The sequence below is a fragment of the Dendrobates tinctorius genome, unplaced genomic scaffold, assembly GCF_039654945.1.
Source record: "Dendrobates tinctorius isolate UK_male_01 unplaced genomic scaffold, ASM3965494v1 ptg000070l, whole genome shotgun sequence".
NCBI lineage: Eukaryota > Metazoa > Chordata > Amphibia > Anura > Dendrobatidae > Dendrobates > Dendrobates tinctorius.
Window position 1 is genome coordinate 40,144,285 of NW_027361738.1, and position 22,082 is coordinate 40,166,366.

Below are 22,082 nucleotides of genomic sequence, written 5' to 3' on the forward strand. Positions count from 1 at the left end.
AAAGAAACACTTAAAGGATGAATTAACATTTCAGTAGAAGTAACCAACATAATTTCCATCCTGTCACATATTGGTGACCTTTTGTGACAGCTTGTCTCTATTGGAGGGAAGTATTTTTATGTGCCGATTAAAGATGTCATTTGAAACCATTTTATTACTAGGGATGGTGAAATTAATCTTGACACTTGGAGCCAGATGAAAAATAATTGCTGATTCACGGCATTAACTGTGAATGGTAGTCCGATGCAGGCGGGAGCACCAGGGATAGAAGGGGGTTGGTAATGGGGGTGAAGATCAAATCTCTCGTGTTATGTGTGGGATTTCTAATAAACACTTTCCTCCAATGTAAAGTTCTAGTATTTATGATGACCTCCATTATTCAGTGGTGGATGGTACCGATCTTATCTCCTGGAGGATCACTTATCTTCCTTTTGTGTCCCCATTACACCTTTTATTTTAACAGTGGCTTTATGCGAAAGATTACAATTTTCTCTTTTTTTTTTTTTCTTTTAGACTGTGTGCACACGATGCGATTTTTAAGCGTTTTTGCCGCGATTTTCGGCACGAAAACGCTGCAAAAACGTTTAAAAATCGCGTACAGAATGCACCCCATGCATTCCTATGGCATTCCGCACATGCTGTGCTAATGCTGCGCTTTTTTCCGCAGCGGAATCGCATCGCAGCATGCTCATTCTTTTGTGCGGAATCGCAAAGAATTGCGGCGATTCCGCACCCATAGGAATGCATGAGAATCGCTTACTTCCCGCATGTGGCTATGCCCACCATGCGGGAAGTTAAGCGTCTCATGTGCAGTTGGTACCCATGGTGTGGAGGAGAGGAGACTGTCCTCCAGGCCCTGGGTACCATACCCCTGTAAAAAAAAAAGAATAAAAAATAAAAAATCGTGGTATATTTACCTTCCGACGTCCCGCGCTGCCATCCCGGCCTAAGCGTTCCCTGTAATGCCTTGCGGCAAGGTCCTGTGATGACGTAGTCTCGCGTGACTCTAGCGGTCTCGCGAGATCGCTATAGTAACGCGAGACCAACGTCATCACAGGTCTCGCAAGGCATTACTGGGAACGCTGAGGCCCGGGATGGCAGCGCGGGACGTCGGAAGGTAAATATACCAAATTTTTTATTTTTTTATCATTTTTAACATTTTATCTTTTACTATTGATGCCGCATAGGCGGCCTCAATAGTAAAAAGCTGGTCACACTTGTCAAACACTATGTTTGACGCGTGTGACCAACCTGTCAATCACTTTCCAAGCGATGCTTCAAATCGCTTGGAAAGTGCTTGAGAAAATCGCGGCAAAATCGGGAACAGAATCGCGGTGAAATCGCGCGGAAAAAAACACGCGATTTCTGTGAAGGAGTCCGGTTTTCAGTGTGCGTTTTAACACGCAATGTGGGCACATAGCCTCAAGATGACTTACATGGCGGATCATTAAAGAAATCTGTCATATGAATGGATCTGCAGAAATCCATGCACATGCTTGCAGAACCAAATATGTTTGCAGGGAAATTTCTGCCACGTGAATATACCCTAAAATTAATGTAACAGGGTTTACCATGTCTTTTTTTCCTTTTATAAACGAGCAGTAAATAACATTATGGGCATGTGCAGACGACCATATGTTCTCCATCCAGGAAAGGCGCTCCGATTATGCTGATCACATGAGTTTGATCAGAATGGGATCCGATTTTTCTCGGATGTAGATCATTATTTAAAAAAAAAAAAAAATGGAAATAATTCCAGTGTGGTCCAATATTTTCCATGGACCAATAGACATGAATGGGCAAGTTCCATCCTATTATCAAAGGCAAACCATGCATGCCTCAGACAAACATTATTTGAATAACATTTTTCTGAGTGCGAACCGATGTTTTGACAGATCACATTTGGACTAAAAACTACAGTTGTCTGCACGAGCCCTATCCATATTAACTGCTCCCAGCAGATCGGCCCCAATGCCTTTCTTTGTGACGTCAGGTTTGCTGCAGGCACTGTATACACTCACTGGCCACTTTATTAGGTACACCTGTCCAACTGTGTGTTAAGACTTAATTTCTAATCTGCCAATCACATGGCGGCAACTCAGTGCATTTAGGCATGTAGACATGGTCAAGACAATCTCCTGCAGTTCAAACCGAGCATCAGTATGGGGAAGAAAGGTGATTTGAGTGCCTTTGAACGTGGCATGATTGTTGGTGCCAGAAGGGCTGGTCTGAGTATTTCAGAAACTGCTGATCTCCTGGGATTTTCACGCACAACCATCTCTAGGGTTTACAGAGAATGGTCCGAAAAAGAAAAAAAATCCAGTGAGCGGCAGTTCTGTGGCCGGAAATGCCTTGTTGATGCCAGAGGTCAGAGGAGAATGGGCAGACTGGTTCGAGCTGATAGAAAGGCAACAGTGACTCAAATTGCCACCCGTTACAACCAAGGTAGGCAGAAGAGCATCTCTGAACGCACAGTGCGTCGAACTTTGAGGCAGATGGGCTACAGCAGCAGAAGACCACACCGGGTACCACTCCTCTCAGCTAAGAACAGGAAACTGAGGCTACAATTTGCACAAGCTCATCGAAATTGGACAGTAGAAGATTGGAAAAACGTTGCCTGGTCTGATGAGTCTCGATTTCTGCTGCGACATTCGGATGGTAGGGTCAGAATTTGGCGTAAACAACATGAAAGCATGGATCCATCCTGCCTTGTATCAACGGTTCAGGCTGGTGGTGGTGGTGTCATGGTGTGGGGAATTTTTTCTGGGCACTCTTTGGGCCCCTTGGTACCAATTGAGCATCGTTGCAATGCCACAGCCTACCTGAGTATTGTTGCTGACCATGTCCATCCCTTTATGACCACAATGTACCCAACATCTGATGGCTACTTTCAGCAGGATAATGCGCCATGTCATACAGCTCGAATCATCTCAGATTGGTTTCTTGAACATGACAATGAGTTCACTGTACTCAAATGGCCTCCTCAGTCACCAGATCTCAATCCAATAGAGCATCTTTGGGATGTGGTGGAACGGGAGATTCGCATCAGGGATGTGCAGCCGACAAATCTGCGCCAACTGTGTGATGCCATCATGTCAATATGGTCCAAAATCTCTGAGGAATGCTTCCAGCACCTTGTTGAATCTCTGCCACGAAGAATTGAGGCAGTTCTGAAGGCAAAAGGGGGTCCAACCCGTTACTAGCATGGTGTACCTAATAAAGTGGCCAGTGAGTGTAGTTCTCCAGTCCTCAAAGTGACCAGAGCAATCCATCGCTATTGGGAAACTGGCTCTTGCACAGTGTATCTATATAATGTGGGACTTTAGATGATCGAGTAGGAACGTGAACCTCTCAAATACTTGCGTCAAATAATTTGCATTCATTCTAGACTAAGAAAATGTTCCTTGCACACACATCCACATAGCTCTGGATGAGCGGCATATATATAACACAAGCTGAGTGATTGCAGAGCAGATAGTACATGGGGTTGGCGCCTGCAACGTGAGATTTGCATCTGCCTGTTAAACTGAATTTTCTTCTCTCCAAATTATGTTTTGGTGTAATGTGAGTTTGCACTTATTTCCTGTTTGTAGGTCTCGTTATGTCTATATAATAAAAAAGGTTTTCCCCAAAAACTTGTATTCCATTGTCTTTTGAGGTTAGGAATAACAAACTGATGGTCACTCGTGCCCCATTGATGCACCTTTGCCACTACCATTGGTCTTTTGTTGACAGTATGCAACAGTAAGGGCTTGTTCACACTTTGCGTTTTTCCACTGTCGTTTAGCCTGTAATAAGTTTTCCACGGGGCAATCTGTAACCTCCTGTACTTCTCTGCCTCCCCACCTGCTTAGGACACCTCTTTGATTTTAGAAGATATTATGGTCATGCCTGCTTGGGCTTGTGATCTAGTCCAGTCAGTAGCCAAATGAACCAGGGTGTCCAGGCTGCTGGTCACTGTTGTGGAGCATTTGGCAATGGCGGCTGACACGCCGGGAGTTGTGAATGAGTCGGACCCTTCTGCCACACCGTATCAGTATGGCCAGTCTTGGCCGAGATCCAAGCAACCTCGTCTATAGTGGTGATGTAAGATCTCTCAACCCCCACCACCACCCACCTAACTCCACTGAAAAAGGTTTAAGGAGAGGCAAACACATGGCTAGGTCCATTTCTAACCACAAGGATTTTTGGGAAGTCCCACAGAAGGCATGGAAATACCCTGACAGGCGTTTTCAGAAATGCAGTAATATGGAGGTATTATACCAGTTTCCAGCGGAGTTGATTGCATCCTGGTCCACTCCGCTTGTGGTATCTCGCCTGTCTAGGACAGCTACCTTAAATCTTACTTAAGTAGCGGGACTTAGAGACCCCACCGACAGACATATAGATTCTGTGGTTACGTCCACCCGTGAAGCAGTGAGCTTTGTTCTCTGCCCTGCTTTCACTGCTACTTAAGTATCTAAGGCAGTTACTGCTTAGGTAAAACCTTTATGACTCAGTATTCTTTTTTTTTAAATCAGATAATTTTTATTAACAAGATTCAAAATGACATTGCACACAATTGTGCCCAAAAAAGGAGCATAGACATATTTACAAACATTATAAAACCAATCCCCTATTTCCCTCCCTCCACCCCCCTCCCTTAAATCCTCAATAGCCAATAATGAGACATTAGCATTCATTGCTTACACCTGTAAACAGCATCCCTCCGGAATCCGTTTCTCTCCACCCATGGTTTCCAAAGTGATTCAAAAGATTTCACTCTTTTCCTTTTCTTATAAATATCCTTTTCCATTTTAACAACTACATCAGACTGTCTATAAAATTCCCGCAGAGTCGGCGGCTCTCCACTCAACCAATGTCTGGCAATCAATTTACGTGCAACATACAATAATCTAGCTATGGCCAGTTTATGATGATTTTGAACTTGGATCTCCTCTACATAACCCAAAATGCATACCACAGGATCCCATGTGATTGTACATCCATATGATTTCCCAATTGCTTCTCCCACCTCCAACCAGTATGCATTCAGTCTCGTACATTGCCATAACATATGCAGAATCCCCGCTCCCTCAGACCGACACCTAGGACATTCAGAAGTCTGTCTCAACCCTGCCCTATAAAGCCTATCTGGAGTTCTATATACTCTGTGAAGTACATAATATTGTGAAAGTCTACCCGGCTCACTTAATGATAACCGAGGAATATATGCCATGATATCTTCCCATATATCCTCCTCTATCCTTCCCACCTCTTCCTCCCATTTCTCTTTTGCTTTAATGGGAAAATTAATTAAGAAAGGTATGTAACAAATCCCTGTAAATATTTGAAACTACCCCCTTCGTTCCACCCACCGCACATACATAGTCCACCAGAATATCTCTCCAAATTTTCATATCAACCATTTTACTCTGCGCCTGATAGGCATGTCTCAACTGTCCATATTGAAACCTACTGGTCTCCCGCAACCCATACCTCCCCCGCAGTGTCTCAAAGGACAATAACCCCCGTTCGTCCTGTATCTGATCCACATATAGTATACCTAGTGATATCCAATTTTTAAATTCCCCCATTTTAACAAATTCAGGCAGTACTTCATTGTTCCAAATTGGGGAGAGATTTGATAATGCTCCCACTTCTCTTGTCCTTTTAATTGCCTCCCAAACTCTGTGGATTAGCATCAAAGTAGGATAGGTCCCACCCAGCTTCCCAAAATTCCCTGCCTCCAGACCTTGAACCAATGGGTCCCTTCCCACCAACCAAACCATAATCCTTTAAACCGAACCCAGTCCTTTCTCCTCACTCCATCCTCTTAACTGCTGACCATGTGCCGCCAAAAAATAAATCCAGGGATTCGGAAGAGCCAATCCCCCCCCATCTTTAGGCCTCTGCATGAGTTCCAGCCTGATTCTTGGCTGTTTTTTCCCCCATACCAGGTCTCGAAATATAGAGTTAATGGTACGAAACCACCTTCGGGGCAGCCAAACAGGGGAGCTATGCAATATATATAACAATTGGGGCATAAGAATCATTTTAGCCAGGTTTATCCTACCCACCACAGAGAGGCACAACCTGCACCACACCCCTACTTTCTTCCTAAATTTGTCCAGTAATGGGGACAGATTTAAATCAATATAACTCGAAAGAGGAAGGGACACCTGAACTCCCAGATATTTGAACCGCTGAACCACCGGCAACCTATTACCCTCCAGTGTCGTCGGAATCTCCCCGCCCCCCTCATCTACCAGCAAAATATTTGACTTTGCCCAATTGATCTCCAGACCCGAAACCTCCCCAAATGCCCCAAGAATGTTCATCGCCCCCTCCAAGGCCCCTCCAGAATTTTCTAAAAATAATGGTATGTCATCTGTGTATAAGGCTATTTTCTCCTCTATCATACCATACCGGAACCCCTTAACCATAGTCGAGTTCCTGATTGTCTGCGCCAGGGGCTCCACTGCCAACGCAAAAAGCAGCGGCGACATCGGACACCCCTGCCTAGTCCCCCTATGTAAACCAAAACTTCCAGAAACCTCCCCATTAACTCTCACCCTAGCAGTCGGAGAAAAATACAATAACCTCACCCAAGAGACAAAAATTGGTCCAAAACCAAAAGATCTCAACACTTCCCAAAGATAGCACCATTCAACACTATCAAATGCCTTACGCGCATCCAAGGAGACTACAATTCTATTCACTTCATTATCCGACGGCATCTGCAAGTTCAAGAATAATCTACGTAGATTTATCGCTGTAGACTTATTTGGCATAAAGCCAGACTGATCCGAATGTACCAAACCCTGAACCACACTTGCCGGCCGGCCGGCCAAAACTTTAGCCAAAATCTTAACGTCCGCCGACAACAATGAAACTGGCCTATACGATTCCGCCAATTCCGGGTCCTTTCCTTCCTTTAAAATGACTACTATTATCGCCTCTCTCATGGACACCGGCAGCTCTCCCACCCTTAACGCCTCCTCAAAGACTTTTTTTAATTTGGCCACTGAGATGTCCATTAAATTCTTATATATCTCAACTGGGAGTCCATCAGCCCCAGGAGCCTTGTTATTAGCCATTGACATAATAGCAGATCTAATCTCCTCCTCCGTTATAGGTTCCTCCAACCTTCCCCTATCATCGTCCCCAATCCTAGGCAGTTTCGCCTCACCCAGGAAACTTTCAATATTCCCCATTATATCTCCCACCCCTGACGTATACAGCTGCTCATAAAAACTTTTAAACTCCCCTAAAATATCCTCTACTTCCGTCAATACAGTCCCTTCTCCCGTTCTTAGTTTGTATACGTACCCCGATTCCCTCTGTGCAGCAGCTACCACCGAAAGTGAGTGTCCCACTCTTTCCCCATCCTCAAAAATCTGTACTTTCTGAAAAGCTCTTCTTCTCTCCGCCTTTTTTATATATAGCTTATTAACCGCTTCCTGAGCTTCTTTTAAACTACATTTAGTTATCTCTGATGGGTCCGACACCATATCCCTTTATGCTCTTTCCAAATCCTCTATGATCTCCTTATCTTCCAACCTAGTCCTGGATTTACATCTAGAAATTTCCCTAAAAAGAAGACCCCTCAGAAAAGCTTTCATTGCGTCCCACACCACCCGCCCCTCCACACTTTCCTCATTAAACTGCCAGTACTCTGTGATTTCCTTCTTAATGATATCCATATTAATATGTTCAAGCCACAAGGGGTGCAATTTCCATCCCACTCCCCGTCCATACCTCCCACCTGCCCGTCTAATCAAAAGCTCTATAGGCCTATGGTCTGAAATCACCCTCGGCAGATATTCAATTCCACAGACCATACGCGTCATTAAATCATTTCCCAGTGCCAGGTCAATCCTGGAGAGGGAGCCATAAGTTGCCGAATAGCAGGAGTAGCAAACTACGCTCTTATTCCTCACCCTCCAGAGGTCCACCATCCCCATCTCCGTCATATAATTCCCAAACTTCGACAGTTTTTTAATACCTTTGCTTGAATCTTTCTTATGTCTATCCCACCCTTCATCCATCACATTATTGACATCTCCAATGATTAACATGGGAAACCCCATACCCCGTTTATACAATTCAAATATTTCTTGTACCTTTTTCCCCCGAGTATGGGGGTGGGAAGTAAACAGCCGCAAGACATAGTGACTGCCCATAGAGTTTACAGAATAATAGAACATATTGCCCATCCCTATCTACATGGCACTCAATTTCTTCAAAGGGCGTGGACGCCCCAATCAACACCGATACCCCCCTAGCATACGAGGAATACGTAGAATGGTAAGACCTCCCTATCCACCTTCTTTTTAGCACATCTACTTTTTCTGCAAGCAAATGTGACAAGACGCTTGAATTACTTTGATCTTTGACCTTTGCGGCGCACCTCGTGTCTTTGATGGCGCCAAATTTGAATCATGTATGTATAAATGCAATGACAGCTCTCTGTATTCATGTGTCAACCCCTGAAGAAGAAGCGTTATGCTTCGAAACGCGTAGGGATTAAAGGGTTAACTTTTTTAACCTTGTGTGGTTATGGAATTTGTCTGGCAGCGCACTTTAAGTCCAAGAATTTATTCCTTAGTATCTCTTGGAGACAAATGACATCCGGGCTCCGTTTTCTCACATACTCCATTATTGCCGTTCTCCGGTTCCCCTCCGACAGTCCTCTTATATTCCAACTAACGACTTTAATTGTGTCTCTCACCATGATACCTCCCAAGTACCAATTCCTGACCCCTTAAGATAGGACACTGTTCCTAGCAAATTGTAAGTCTCACTTCCCCGCAACAATCCCCAACCCTACCCTCCCATCTCCCCCCCCCATATTCTTTAACACAGTAACCCATAACTAATCCGCTGTTGTCGTTCACCTCTCTTATCAGAGAGTAGGTAGTCCAGCGTCTAGCTACCTCTTCCATAGTACCCTTAATCCGCTGTTACTAAAACACCTCCCCAGCCCCTCCGCATATAAAACAACATTTTGACAATAAGTCCTCCGGAAACCACAATAAATTGTGAACTCAAAGTCCAAAGGCAGCAATATGGCAGCAACTTCTTCACTTCCGGCCTCATCCCTTCACTTCCCTCTTTCTTTATTAGCCGAGAGCTTCTGCTGATTTAAGTCCAGCCACTTAGTGGCGTCTTCTGGTGTTGGAAAAAAATGAACCGTCCCCAGTGCTACAACTCTCAATTTCGCTGGGTAGAGAGTAGAATACACCAACTTCAAATCTCTCAGTCTACTTTTAACCCCTCCATAGCTCATCCTCTGTTTTTGTACCTCAGCCGAATAGTCTGGGTAAATAGAGATCTTCTGGCCATTAATACACATGTCTTCAGCCGTACGAACACACCTCAATATGGCATCTCTATCTCTATAGTTCAGGATCCTGGCAAGGACCGTACGAGGGGGGGATCCCATCGGAAGGGGTTTCATAGGAACTCGATGAGCCCTTTCCACCACAAACATCTTAGACAGGTTATCACCACCTATCTTGTCCTGGAGCTATTTTTCAATAAATTTTGTAGGGTCATTTCCTTCAGTCTTCTCAGGGATACCCACTAATCTTACATTGTTCCTCCGTGAACGATTCTCCAGATCATCAGTCTTATTAATCAGAGCAAAACAATGATGAAGGCAGACGCCGAAACGCGCGTCGGGGTCGGACGTATACTGGGAACTTGGCATTAACAGTTACAAGGTATTTATAGCCTTTCTCTTTGGATATGTGTCCATTACAATTGTAGGCCTCATGGCACGGCTATTCTACTTGTGGGGTATCGATACATACCACATACCATAAGAGGCACTAGTTTCAAATATACTTAAGTGCATTGTGGCATCATATACTCCAGTGTTTTCCATTTGATTTAGGTGTGCGCAATATGGCAGGGCAATTTAGCCGCTAGCACATTGGTGCTTATCAAGTTGTTTACAATATATAAATGTGTAACATATAACTGTACGTTTATATATTTATACACATTTTTTCATGTTAGCACTAGCTTGCAATATAATACATGCCCATATTTTTGGGTACTGTTACCTGTTACACATTATTGGTGGTTACACCATTCGATTCAATTATGCTATGTTGTACACATGATTTTAAATTATAGTATATTATTCTATTTGGGGACACTTTATTATAATTAATGCCATATTGTTTCCCGGTATTCCTCCATTCGGGTATTGGGATTACCACCCTTTCTTTTATATATATATATATGTGTACATATATACATCTGTTTTAATAAAAAAATATTTTTGGATATCAGTTCGGTTTTTCGCAGTTTGTTTTGTTTAGTTTTCCGAATCATCCTATATTTGTCCATTTGATGTGCATAAATTGGTTTACTATAAGTAATATATTCAATCAGGATAAGCACTACTGTCTTGGAATTTCCCTTTTTTATTAATCAGAGCAGCACATTTTTGCAAACACTGAGTGTGGGCCTTTTGCATTTTAGAGATATGGTCTTCCAACACACTCACTCTCTCCTCCACCTCTCCCACTCTCTTAGGCTGGTTTCACATTAGCGCTTTTTAAGCGCACGCACGGCCGGGGGTAGCTCCGCCCCCGAGCCGGCTCTGCCCGGCGTGCCCGCCCCTTGCTTGTAGCGCCGCCTCCTAGCGAACAGCGGCGCCTGCGATCCGCGCACCCTATCTTTAGCATAGGGTGCGCAGATCGTGCGCTAGTTGCGCTTTGACCTGCGCTGCGCACTTTTGACGGTGCGCCGTGCGCGCCAAATTTGAACTTTTCGGATTTTGGCGCGCACAGCGCACCGTCAAAACTGCGCAGCGCAGGTCAAAGTGCAACTAGCGCACGGCCTGCGCACGATCTGCGCACCCTATGCTAAAGATAGGGTGCGCCGATCGCAGGCGCCGCTGTCCGCTAGGAGGCGGCGCTACAAGCAAGGGGCGGGCACGCCGGGCAGAGAGCCGGCTCGGGGGCGGAGCTACCCCCGGCCGTGCGTGCGCTTAAAAAGCGCTAATGTGAAACCAGCCTTATCCATTTTGCCCATGTCTGCTTTATTGTAGTAACTTCTGCTATAGTTCCATCCACTCTGTGAGTTAACGTTATCGCAATTTTGCATGATCTGATCAGCTCATAAATGTCCCGCAAAGTGGGCTCCCCTATAACCAGCTCCTCCACATTCTCTTGTTCCACACCATCATTCCCCCTTCCATCTTCTTCCCCCTCCGGCCCCCCCTGTACCGTATCATCCTCAGAGCCTTCTCCTTGCTCATTCCTCCGTTCTCCAGCCTGTTCCTCCTTCTCTTCATCCATCTCCTGCCGTGCTCCCTCCACCCAGGCATATTTCTCCAGCTTGGCCGCCACTTCTAGCCTCTTTGCATAAGAGGCATTTGCAGCGTCCGCGCTCTCAGCCGCCTCCACGCTGTCGGCGCCATCTTGGGTGCGGATCCCCGCTCCTGCCTTGGCGTCCTGCTGCCTTCTCCGGACCATCGCTGCAGCTCCACACCACTTCACCCGTCGGGGCTGACCTCCTGAGTCTCTTCTCAGCCGCCCAGAGATTCACCAGCCTCCAGAGGGGTCCTATCGTCAGGATAATTGCCGGTCTCAGTGGAGGAGCTCCAGAAGCCGACCGCTCACATCAGGTGCTAGGCCACGCCCCGATGACTCAGTATTCTAGCTGCTTCCTGGGGGCGTAGCTAGCGGATCAGAGCGAACCAGATATTTATGTTCAGCATCATTAGATGTGGATGAATGCTGTGCCCAGGCGGCAGGCAATTATATGGCCATTCATCGTATGTTATGGCTCAAAGTATGTAGAGCAGATTTGGCTTTTACAGGTAGGTTTACCTTTCCAGGGGTCATTCTTGTTCAGTGCTAAATTAGACAAGACTGGTTGGCCCGTGCAAAATTTTCACACTTTGGTCGTTGGGGGTGCAGGCAATTTCAGAAAAAGCAAGCTGGTCAAATGTAAATGTATTTCATGAAATGATGAACACAGACAGGTATTTATATATGTAGATTGGTAATACAATATATTGGTTTGATAATTAGAGGCCAAAAAATGTCTTCGAGTTGAGGTGCCACCTGCAGGTCATTGTGTCTTTCTGTAGGTTTATGAAAATGAATGTTTAAACTGTATTTAGTGATAAAATCTTGGATGTGTGATTTGTTTGGCTCTTTTCTTGCTGAAGGGGGCAAGTTTACCTTTCAATTAGTGTATCATTTGTGTGTGTGGGGCGAAGTAATTACCGAAAAAGCAGTGCATGTATACAAATGTGTTTGTATATGTGACTCCCCTACAGTGAAGTGTGCAATCCTGCAATGTGCCTGAAATAGGCTGGGTAAGCACTTGAGCAAGCTGGAAAGAACCCCAAGGCAAATGTTTGGATTTGTTTTTGATGCCTATAAGCAGCTTTGTGGTAGTTTGTTTTGGGGTACTGAGGTGCCACCTGCAGGTCATTTTTCCTTACTGCACATTCATGAAAATTAATGTTTAAACTGTATTTTGTGATCATATCGTGGATGTGTGGTTTGTTTGGCTATTTTGTTGCTGAAGGGAGCAAGTTTACCTTTCAATTGGTGTATCATTTGTTTGTGTGTGGGTGGAGTATGAACGGAGATACAAAGTAATCACCGAAAAAAAGAGTGTTTAGAAATAATAGAATAGATCATTGCTAATGCCACTGGTTTCAGAAGCACCCTGCTTCCCCAGGACAGTCCCAAAAGTTAATTTCGAAGATGGGGGAGCTTTGCAGTTCCACCTCTTTTGTCAGTTTCCAGCACAGGAGGATTCTATCAGTCAGGTCAGACCCTGAGTCTCCCAAAGGTCAAGGAGATAATCCTTTAAATCTACTCCCACAGAGCGTTCCATCAGTTCTAATGTAAAGCCTTTTGGTTTCAGAGGCAGTAGAAGATTTAACATCTGTGGTGCCCTTTTTTGAGAATTCTTCCTGGAAGGCATGGCTATCTGTCAAAGAGGTCATCTTTTCTGGCTACATGATAGTATTTGTCGCTCTTCTCTTAGATTGTTGGTTTTTTTTTCCAGATTTCGTTTCTCAAGCCATAGCATCCCTGCTTCAAGCAGGAGTCATCTCATGTTCTTCCTTCAGGACTCTTCAGAGGGTTCTTCCCAAATTTGTTTTGTTTGTCATCCCCAGAAAGGATGGTTCAGTACGACTTATTCTGGATCTAAGCCTGCTGAACAAATGTGTGCGGCTGCGTCACTTCAATATGGAGTTCCTTTCCTCAATAGACATTCAGGTGATAATATTTTACCTGGTCAATATTCTGGTCAAGGCACCTTTTTTGTCCTCAGAATCTGGAGAGTTTGCACTTTTCCCTGTAGACAATTCATCCGAATCTTCCCTGTGAATCTAGAACAAAGTCTGCATTAATTCCAACGCAGCGGCATCGGTTTCTAGGGATGACATTTGACATAGTTCAAGCGTCAGTCTTCTTCCCAGAAGAGAAGAAACGAGGGCTGCAATCCTCTGATCAAATTCTGAATCTGCCAGAGAGACATTCTCTCTACAGTTTTGCATGAGTCTTGTGGAAGATGGTAGCCATGTTTGAGGTAGTTACTGTTGGGACAGGTCGATACAACCACTAAACTGCCAAGTCCTCCTTCCACTTTGCTGTCGCCAGTCTCTCATGTGTTGGTTGACGTTGCCCCTATTAATCCAGGGTTGCTCTTTCCGCACTATCGAGTGGCAGCTTCTAACCACTGAAGCCAGCCTTAGTGGATGGGGGCCTTTATCTGCTACTTGTAGCTTCAGGGATCATGGAACAGTCAGTAGAGACTCCTTATCAAAGTATCGGAGCTCAGAGCTGTCCGTCTGGCTCTTCTACACTGGCAACACCTGATTCTAGGATTGCCCATCATGATCTAGTCAGACAATACCACGACAGTGGCCTAGATCAACAGTCAAGCAGGGACATGGAGACTGTTTGCTATGTTAAGGGGGTTTTACACATCGAGTGGCAGCTTCTAACCACTGAAGCCAGCCTTAGTCAGCCTCACTGATTTGGTGACGTTATAGCGATATTTCTAGCGATATCCCTATGTGTGATACTTACCTCCGACCGGCTCCCCCGCTGTCCATCGCTGATCGCGCGAGATTGGGCGGCTCCATTTCTCGTAGTCAGCTTCCTGCTGTGTGAGACGAGCGACGCTGGACGCGGGCGGGAGGACGTCAGGATCGCTGTGTGTGAAAGGTGAGTATCCTGCGCTGCGTCGCTGCTGCATCGCTGCTGCATCGCTGTGAGATCTTTCTGTATGAAAGCTCACTAGCGATCATTTAGCGATGCACCAGCGGTCCTGACCTGGTCGGATCGCTGGTGCATCGCTAAATGTAAAAGGGCCTTTAGAGGTGGCAGAGATGCTGAAATGAGCAGAGTACAAGGTTCCTCTGAGCTCTGTGGTTCATATACCTGGAGTGGACCATTGGGTGGCAGACTTCTCGAGCTGTCAGCAGATAATACAAAATCCCAGTAGCAGAAATCATCACAAACAGCAGTGAATGCTTAGTACTGAACACCACCTACGGGCATTAGCCCATGGAAAACTCCAATGTATATAGAAACAAACAAAGAAAGAAAGGAGTCTATATCCACCTATAAAATTCCATCATTATTTATTGGTACTTGCAAAATACTGTATAAAAATCCATAGACAAAAATACACAACCACATGTATGACAAATGTATTACAAAGAGACCAAGGTGCAACTATGTGCAGGGTCACTAACAGCAAACATAATTAGCATATCTACAGCAAGTGCCATTGTCTCCCAGAGGCCCCATAGGATACTGAATAGCATAAAGGGCCTGTCACACTAAGCGATATCGCTAGCAATATCGCTATGTCTGATACTTACCTCCGACCGCTCCCCCGCTGGTTATCGCTGATCGCGCGAGAACGTCCTGGACCGTTTCTCGTCGTCAGCTTCCTGCTGGGCTTCCTGCTGGTGCTGACAAGCTACGCCTGGACGCGGACGGGAGGACGTCAGGATCACCTCGTCTGACAGGTAAGTAGCGACCCCCGACCCCTGCGATGTTGCTGGTGAGAGCTGCCTGTGTGGCAGCTCACTAGCGACCACTTAGCGATGCACCAGCGATCCTGACCGCATTTTTTTTATTTTTTGCTTTCCCAACTGCTAAATTTTCATTTATAATGTAATAACAGTCAGCCTCCTTGTGGCAGCTGACTATCCCATAGTTCTGTGTCCCCCAATGAAAACTACTGAGAAATAGATTTTATGGTGAGTTCCACAAATCTTTCTAGGCCATCAATATCAGATCAGTGGTAGTATGACTTCACTGCGTCTCTACCCAGGGCCGGCCTCACCATCCGGGCAAGTGAAGGGGCCCTGAGTAAGCGGGGGTGGTGGGTGGCACATGCCCATGTGGTCCCCATGAGTCAGAGGATCTTGGTGCCAGGGCCCACAAGTGACTCCCCCCCCCCCCCCCCCTCCCCCGCTTGCTCAGTTCCCTGGTTCATGAGGAGTCAAGACCAGCATCCAGTGAGGAGGGGTGAGTGTTTCATTTTTTTATTAATATTTTATTACTATATGGAATGGAACATTAAATGGGGCCTATTCTGTCTATTGAATTATATGGGGCCATTCTGTGTGGAGCAAAATATGTGGCACATACTCTATGGGTCAATATATGGGGCCTATTATGTATGGAACAATATATGGGGACCATTATGTGTGGATCATAATATGGGGCCCATTATTCTGTGTGAAGCATTATATTGGGCCTATTATTCTATATGAAGCTTTATATGGGGTCCACTATTCTGTATGAAGCATTATATAGGGCCTTTTCTGTATGGAGCAATATATGGGGCCCATTAATCTGTATGGAGCATTTTATGGGGCCCTTTATTCTGTTTGGATCATTATATGGAGTCCATTATTCTGTATGGAGCAATATATGGTAGCCATAATATTATATGGAGGACTATACTGTCAGGTATAAAATGAAAACTTTTGAACCCCTCCCCCCTCTTTGGCATTCTACTATATCTATATTTCTCTGCTGTATATGTGCATCATGAATTGTGTTATGTGTTAAAGTGGCCCACTGAGACTCTTTTGCCCGGGGCCCACGAAAACCTGGAGCCGACCCTGTCCCCACCAATTTCTGGAGGGCGATTGCTGTGCCCCTTCACTGCTTTTCTCGCACAGCACCATACGTTCTATAGTAGCTGTGGCAGGTACTGCAGCTATTTGCAGCTCTGTCCTATTGAAGTTAATGGTGCTGAACTGCTCTGCCAGGCACAGCTGTAACCTAGTATATAATAAAGAGGGATGCAGAGTCGGCCCCACACTAATCTCATATTGATAGCCTGTTCTAAGAATGTCTTTAACATGAATGTCTGTGAAAGAAAAAGTTTGTTTTATTTTGATTGGCTGTGTTCCTATAGTGCATTTTGGATGTTTTGCCTTTTGAATCCCATCCCAAGCATGAGAATAAGGTCTTATGATCTGTGAGCTTCTCCCTTACTAACCTTGTTTGCTTGCACATTACAGAACTCTCTGAAGAAGCCAAGGCTTCCCTAATGGAGTTTGAAGAGATGGAACGCCAGCGCAAATTAGGGCGTTATGGCGGCAGAAGAGGTGGCAGGCGAGGGGGCAATCATGGCATGTCCCGTGGCATGGGAGACCAAAGAAATGACATAGACCGACGAAACCTGAGAGATCGTCATAACCAAGGGGTAAATGTTAACCTTACGGGTATTTATGGATTCTGTTCTCACGTTCTGGGCATCAGGGGGCTGTTAAAGGGGAGATGAGTCTCCTGCAGGACGCCTTCTTTCCATAAGCCTTATGCAAGCAGTGGCCATATAAATACTATATAACCCATTCTGCTGCATGTGAAATAGCTGGCTGCTTCAGTAGTAAAGAGATTCACTGTATTTAAATAAACCTTTAAAAGCGGCAGTTCTTTTTAATTTCTGCATTGCTTTTGTTTATTTTGTAAACTCGTTCCCAACTTGTAATGTAGTTGTCAATTGCCGATTGTATAGAGCAGGCACAGGAGCCGAGCCAGCACCATATCTGGCAGATGTTGCCAGTGATCTACAACATCTTCATGTAACAGCAGCAACCGGAGCAAAGCTTCTCTCTCTTCTGCTTAATCATTTAAATGCTGCTTACACAGTCCTGAGAGATGCTTTCACATTGGGCGTATACTGTAGACTAGCAGATCATTGACGGCAGACGCTCACCTATGCATTTAATAGCAGTGCAGGCCTTGGTCTCAGACGGTTTGGCATGGCAGTAACACCATTTTCACTACATATTGCAAAACAATAGCATTGCAGTATACAGAACAAGTCAGGACTAAAAAATAAGAAGTTTAAAAGCAATCTGTCAGCAGGTTTTTGCTATGTAATCTGATAGCAGCATGATGTAGGGACAGAGATCCTGATTCCAGCAATGTATCACTTACGGTAGGTTACTGGATGCTGCAGTTGTTAGTCACAGATTTCTCTGGTGCAGATCTAGCAGAGCTCAGAATGCTGAGCCCTGTAAAATCCTAACCACACCACGTCTCTCTGTGTACACTCTATGGTGATCGAAAGCTGTTAATCAGTGCTGTGGGAGCGATTGGACTCAAAGGCCAGTTTTCTTCTTGCGACAATCATCTGCCAATAAATTACTAATTGTATTGAAACAGCAAAACACAGTTCAGTAAGTGACACATTGCTGGAATTGGGGTCTATGGTGCTCTGCTCTCATATTACAAAGCAAAAATCTGCTGACAGATTCCTTTTAAAAACTACAGTATATAAAATTGAATTGGCTTTCTTTCACCCCTTTCTGTTAAAAATAATGAAATAAGCATATTTGGTATTGGCATGTCAAAATATAAAATGAATTAACCTTCAACAACGTAAAGAAAAAATAAAATAAGATCCCAAACTGTAAAAATTAAACTCTTCTCTCAACATATGAAAAAGGCATCGAATTATGTTACCAATAGTAACAGATATGTTTTCAGGATACCATTACAAATATTCCATCATATATTAAGTGGCATGTAGCACTGTAACTTATTAGAATATATTAATGCTTAACTATATATTTTGAGTCTTTAGAACACTGCACTCGTCCGATTATTAGGACAAATAAACAGCTTATCAAAATGAAAATCTTAATGATTTAGAGGTTAGAAATAGCAATACACTTATTGTTCATTGGTATCAGGAATCTTATCTCGTGTGTTGGAAACCCGGAACCCAGCAGGGTACATAACGTGAAATTAAGGAAGTTAAAGCATTGGGATATAGGTGCGTCAGAGGTGATTCACACCGCTTCTCCCAAATTCTGTTTAATTTTTGTGGGCATCCTCTATTCCTACACACTATAGACTCATACAGTATATTATTCACTAGCTTTTTTTCAATGAATTAACCGTAGGTCCCCCCCCCCCATTCACCTTAATGCTATCGCTTTACTGGCAAGGGAACCTTTGCACAGATGTTTTGTTTCAAATATATTAAATTTACTTTCTTTTTTTTCTTCCGAGTTCCTTAATGTTTTTATTTTTCTGCCGATAACCGTGCGAGGTCTACATTTTTATTGATACTACTTTGGCGTAGGTACAGTCTCTTGATTGCTTCTCTTTGTATTTGTTTTTCTTTTTTTTTTTTTCTAAGTGTGGGGCCTGAAAAACACATTTCTGAGGCTTTGATATTTCTTTACATTTTTTTTGTTTTCAATGTGGGGTGGATTAAAAGGAGTTAACTTCTGGGATCCGATGGAGGCTGATACGTGTGAACGTCGGCTAACATTTAAAGGGAATCTGTCTGGGTTTTTGCTTTATAATCTGAAGACAGCAGGAGATGGAGGCTGAAACACCAAATTCAGGGATGTGTCACTTGTCAAAGTGTGTGCTGTTGTTCACTAACTGTGAAGGATTTATTACTAAGGCTATGTTCACGCGTTGCGTTTTTGATGTGGTTTTTTCCCGCGGGCAAAAACTGCTCTCTTGGCAGAAGAAACTTGCTTAAAAAAATCAGGTTATGCTTAGTTTTTGTTGCGTTTTTTTCCTACATTTTTGTCGGGTACATTTGTCTCTTGTGCATGCTGATTAAGCTTAGTGCATAAAAATTAATCTGATTCAACTTCATCAGGTTTTGGCATCAAAAAATGATACCTGTGTTTTTTCAGCATTTTTTTTTTTTTGCACTACTCATTGCTTTCATTGGGTGAAAATGTTGAAAAAAAATGCTGAAAAGTCACTTGCAGCACTTTGTAAAAACTAAGGTATTGCATGAAATACTGAGGGCAAAAAAACACAAACCTGTGTGCATGAGATTTCTGAAATCTCATACTTTGCTGGTACTGTAAAACGCAGCTGAAAAGTTGCATTAAAAAAAAAACTTAAAAAATACAACATGTGAACATAGCTTAAGAGATTAGCATTGCCGGACTAGTCCGGCAACGAAGCACCTCACTGTCTATGGACTTTGTACACAGAGAGCCTGGTGTGGGTGGAGTCAGATGTGGTGTGGGCGGGGTTAGCTTTCTCAGCTCTGCTTCATTTTAAATCTAGAAGCTGTGTCAGCTGCACCCAGTAATCTAAGCGATACATCGTTGATTCAACTTCTTTGTCTACATCAAGATCCTCTCAGATCAGGTATCAAAAACCTGCCGATAGATTCCCTTTAAGGCTAAGTGCACACGTACTTTTTTAGACCTGCGGATTTTTGCGCACAGAATTGAAGAAATCCGCAGGTCAAATGACCTGCATTTTTCCTGCGGATTTCTTCCTTTTTTATTGCGGTTTTTGTGCGTTTTTTCCCTGCGGATTTGGAGAATGGAGCAGGTGGAAAACCGCACAAAAGAAGTGACATGCTGCATATTTTGTACCACAAGAAAACCGCGCGGAAAAAATCTGCAGCGTCTGCACAGCGGTTTTTTTTTTCAATTGATTTACATGCTACTGTACATCACAACGCGGATATGCAGCATTTCTGCGCTGTAAAATCCGCTGCAGATCCGCTGGAAATCTGCATCGTGTGCACATAGCCTAAATGCCACTCTCTGCTCTGTTGGTTAAAAGCCATTGGAATGACTTGGGCACAGATGCTGGCTATCTTGGCCAGTAATTCAGCTCCTGGGCCAACTCCACACACCTACATCTGCTCTGATAGACATATCTGTTGTGGGGCGTTAAGGGGCTAGTAAAAGAAAAGCCTACAAGTCTGGTATAACCGTACTGCCCGGAAGATTTGTTACCAGGCCATTTGTACTATATAATGAATGTCATAAAAACAAAACTCAAAAGAACCATGGCGGAATTGCATTTTTTTTTTTATTTTTCCCCACTTTCACTGCCCCTGGCATTTATATGGTCAAAACTACAACTTGTCCTGCAGAAAATGAGCTCTTGTACGTAAGCCTACGTCACCAGGAAAATAAAAATGCTGCACCTATGAAAAGAAAGGGAGGAAAAAATTAAGCTCAAAAGTAAAAAAAAAAAAAAAGTCCATTTGGCAATGTCTTATTGTTTGTGTGATTGGCCGCTCAGTTTCAGGCTCGTTGGGTAGTTGCCTGTATGCAGTGTTACTGAATGCTTTCCTGTTCTGATTCTCCCCAGCAGCCGATTCGCAGTCTGTTCCAGCATCATCAGCCTATACAGCCTCTTCTGCCAATGCCACGATCTAGGAATCAATCATCCGAAAGGCTGCCGTCACCCCTGGAAAAATCCAGGGCGGGGAGTAATTCTCTCTTGGCAACACCACCCCAACAGCCTAAAAATATTCATATTAATCCACATTTTAAGGGAAATGTGGCACCAGTCCAAGGTACGGATTACTTCTGACTGTTTTGTCATTGGTGCTTATGTTCTGGATAGATTGGAGCATGTGCATTGCCACTGTGTTACTATAAAATACAAAAATCTAGTTTTCGTAAAAAATTAAATGTCCCCCATTAATGGAAAATTTGGAAGATCTATTTATGAAGGTACTTTATATGTTGTCAGAGCAATATCTATTTAGAATATGGGGACATAACATGCATCATGGCCCCGTTCTTTGCAAACCGCAACTATTGGGAAAACATTTTTTACTTGTCTGCATTCCTATGGCTCAGCAAGTTACAGCCGTACAGTTCCTCTGATCATTGGACGGCAGCTCCATCCTCTTTTCTGGCACTGATCATAGAGGTCAGGGCAGCACTTAAATGGTACAAGTAAGCGCCCTCTAGTGAATATGTAACTTATAGCTCCCATGTCGGAGAAAATGAATGGCATGCTGTGCAGGAGAGGACGAAGGTGCAGGTAGGTACTAATGGTGAACTCTGGGGCTGTTTAAATTCTTTTCTAGACAACTTAGAGATTTCCAGTTTTGTCTTTGTTTTGTTCTTATAATCGCTAACCATTCCTCTGAGATCGTAGGGAGCGGTGATTCCAGCTTCCCAGTCTTGCAGTGTATTCCTCATACAGGTACATGGACACATGAGCCTGACCGACATTCACGGTGAAAGGATATCTGGCACTCCGCATGTGGACAAAAATCTACAGGTTTATATCAGGAACATAAATAAAGACCGGATAGCTCAGGCAGCAAAATCAACACATTTCAACCAGAGAGTCTTAAATCATGGCTACTATGATTAAGACCCAAGACCCTCTGGTCAAAACAGAGCTGAGCTGTCCTGTCTACATTTATGTTCTCGAAATATGTGCCAGACGTCCTTTCACCTTTTTATTCCTATGGAATCATCATCAGTATTAGATTGATGGAGCCCAACTCTCAGCATCTGTGCCGGCGAGTTTTACGTTGTTTTCTTTTATAAAGTGGCACCTGTCATCAGGTTGTGTTTTTTTTTTTTTTTTTTTTAATAGACCATGTCCACCACCTTTCAGCCCTCTTCACCACTTGGCATGAACTGAGCTGTCCCACATATTTTCGAAAATGCCGTATATAATATTCCAACGCTGTTTGCCCAGTGGGCGTCTACAGTCCATGCGTTTGCGCCTCCTCTGTGCCTGTAGTCGCTGCCTCTCCTGCCTTGATTAACGTGGATCACTTCTCCTACATCCTCCACACAGCCTGTTCACCTTTTATGCATGCGC

At 44.1% G+C, this 22,082-nt stretch overlaps 1 protein-coding gene across 7 annotated transcripts in view; it reads left to right on the plus strand.

Annotated features, from left to right (window-relative positions):
• The window catches only part of RBM33 (RNA binding motif protein 33), a 193,186-nt gene that overhangs the window by 66,191 nt on the left and 104,913 nt on the right, over nucleotides 1-22,082 (plus strand). For 6 of the 7 annotated variants that reach the window (XR_012233418.1, XM_073581585.1, XM_073581582.1 and 3 more), the window contains exons 8-9: nucleotides 16,523-16,707; nucleotides 20,601-20,808. Coding sequence is in view for 6 of the 7 variants with exons in the window: in XM_073581585.1 (XP_073437686.1) it covers nucleotides 16,523-16,707; nucleotides 20,601-20,808 (393 nt within the window). In the remaining variant the exon portion in view is untranslated. The remainder of the gene's footprint in view (nucleotides 1-16,522; nucleotides 16,708-20,600; nucleotides 20,809-22,082) is intronic. The other variant, XM_073581583.1, reaches the window with a different exon arrangement.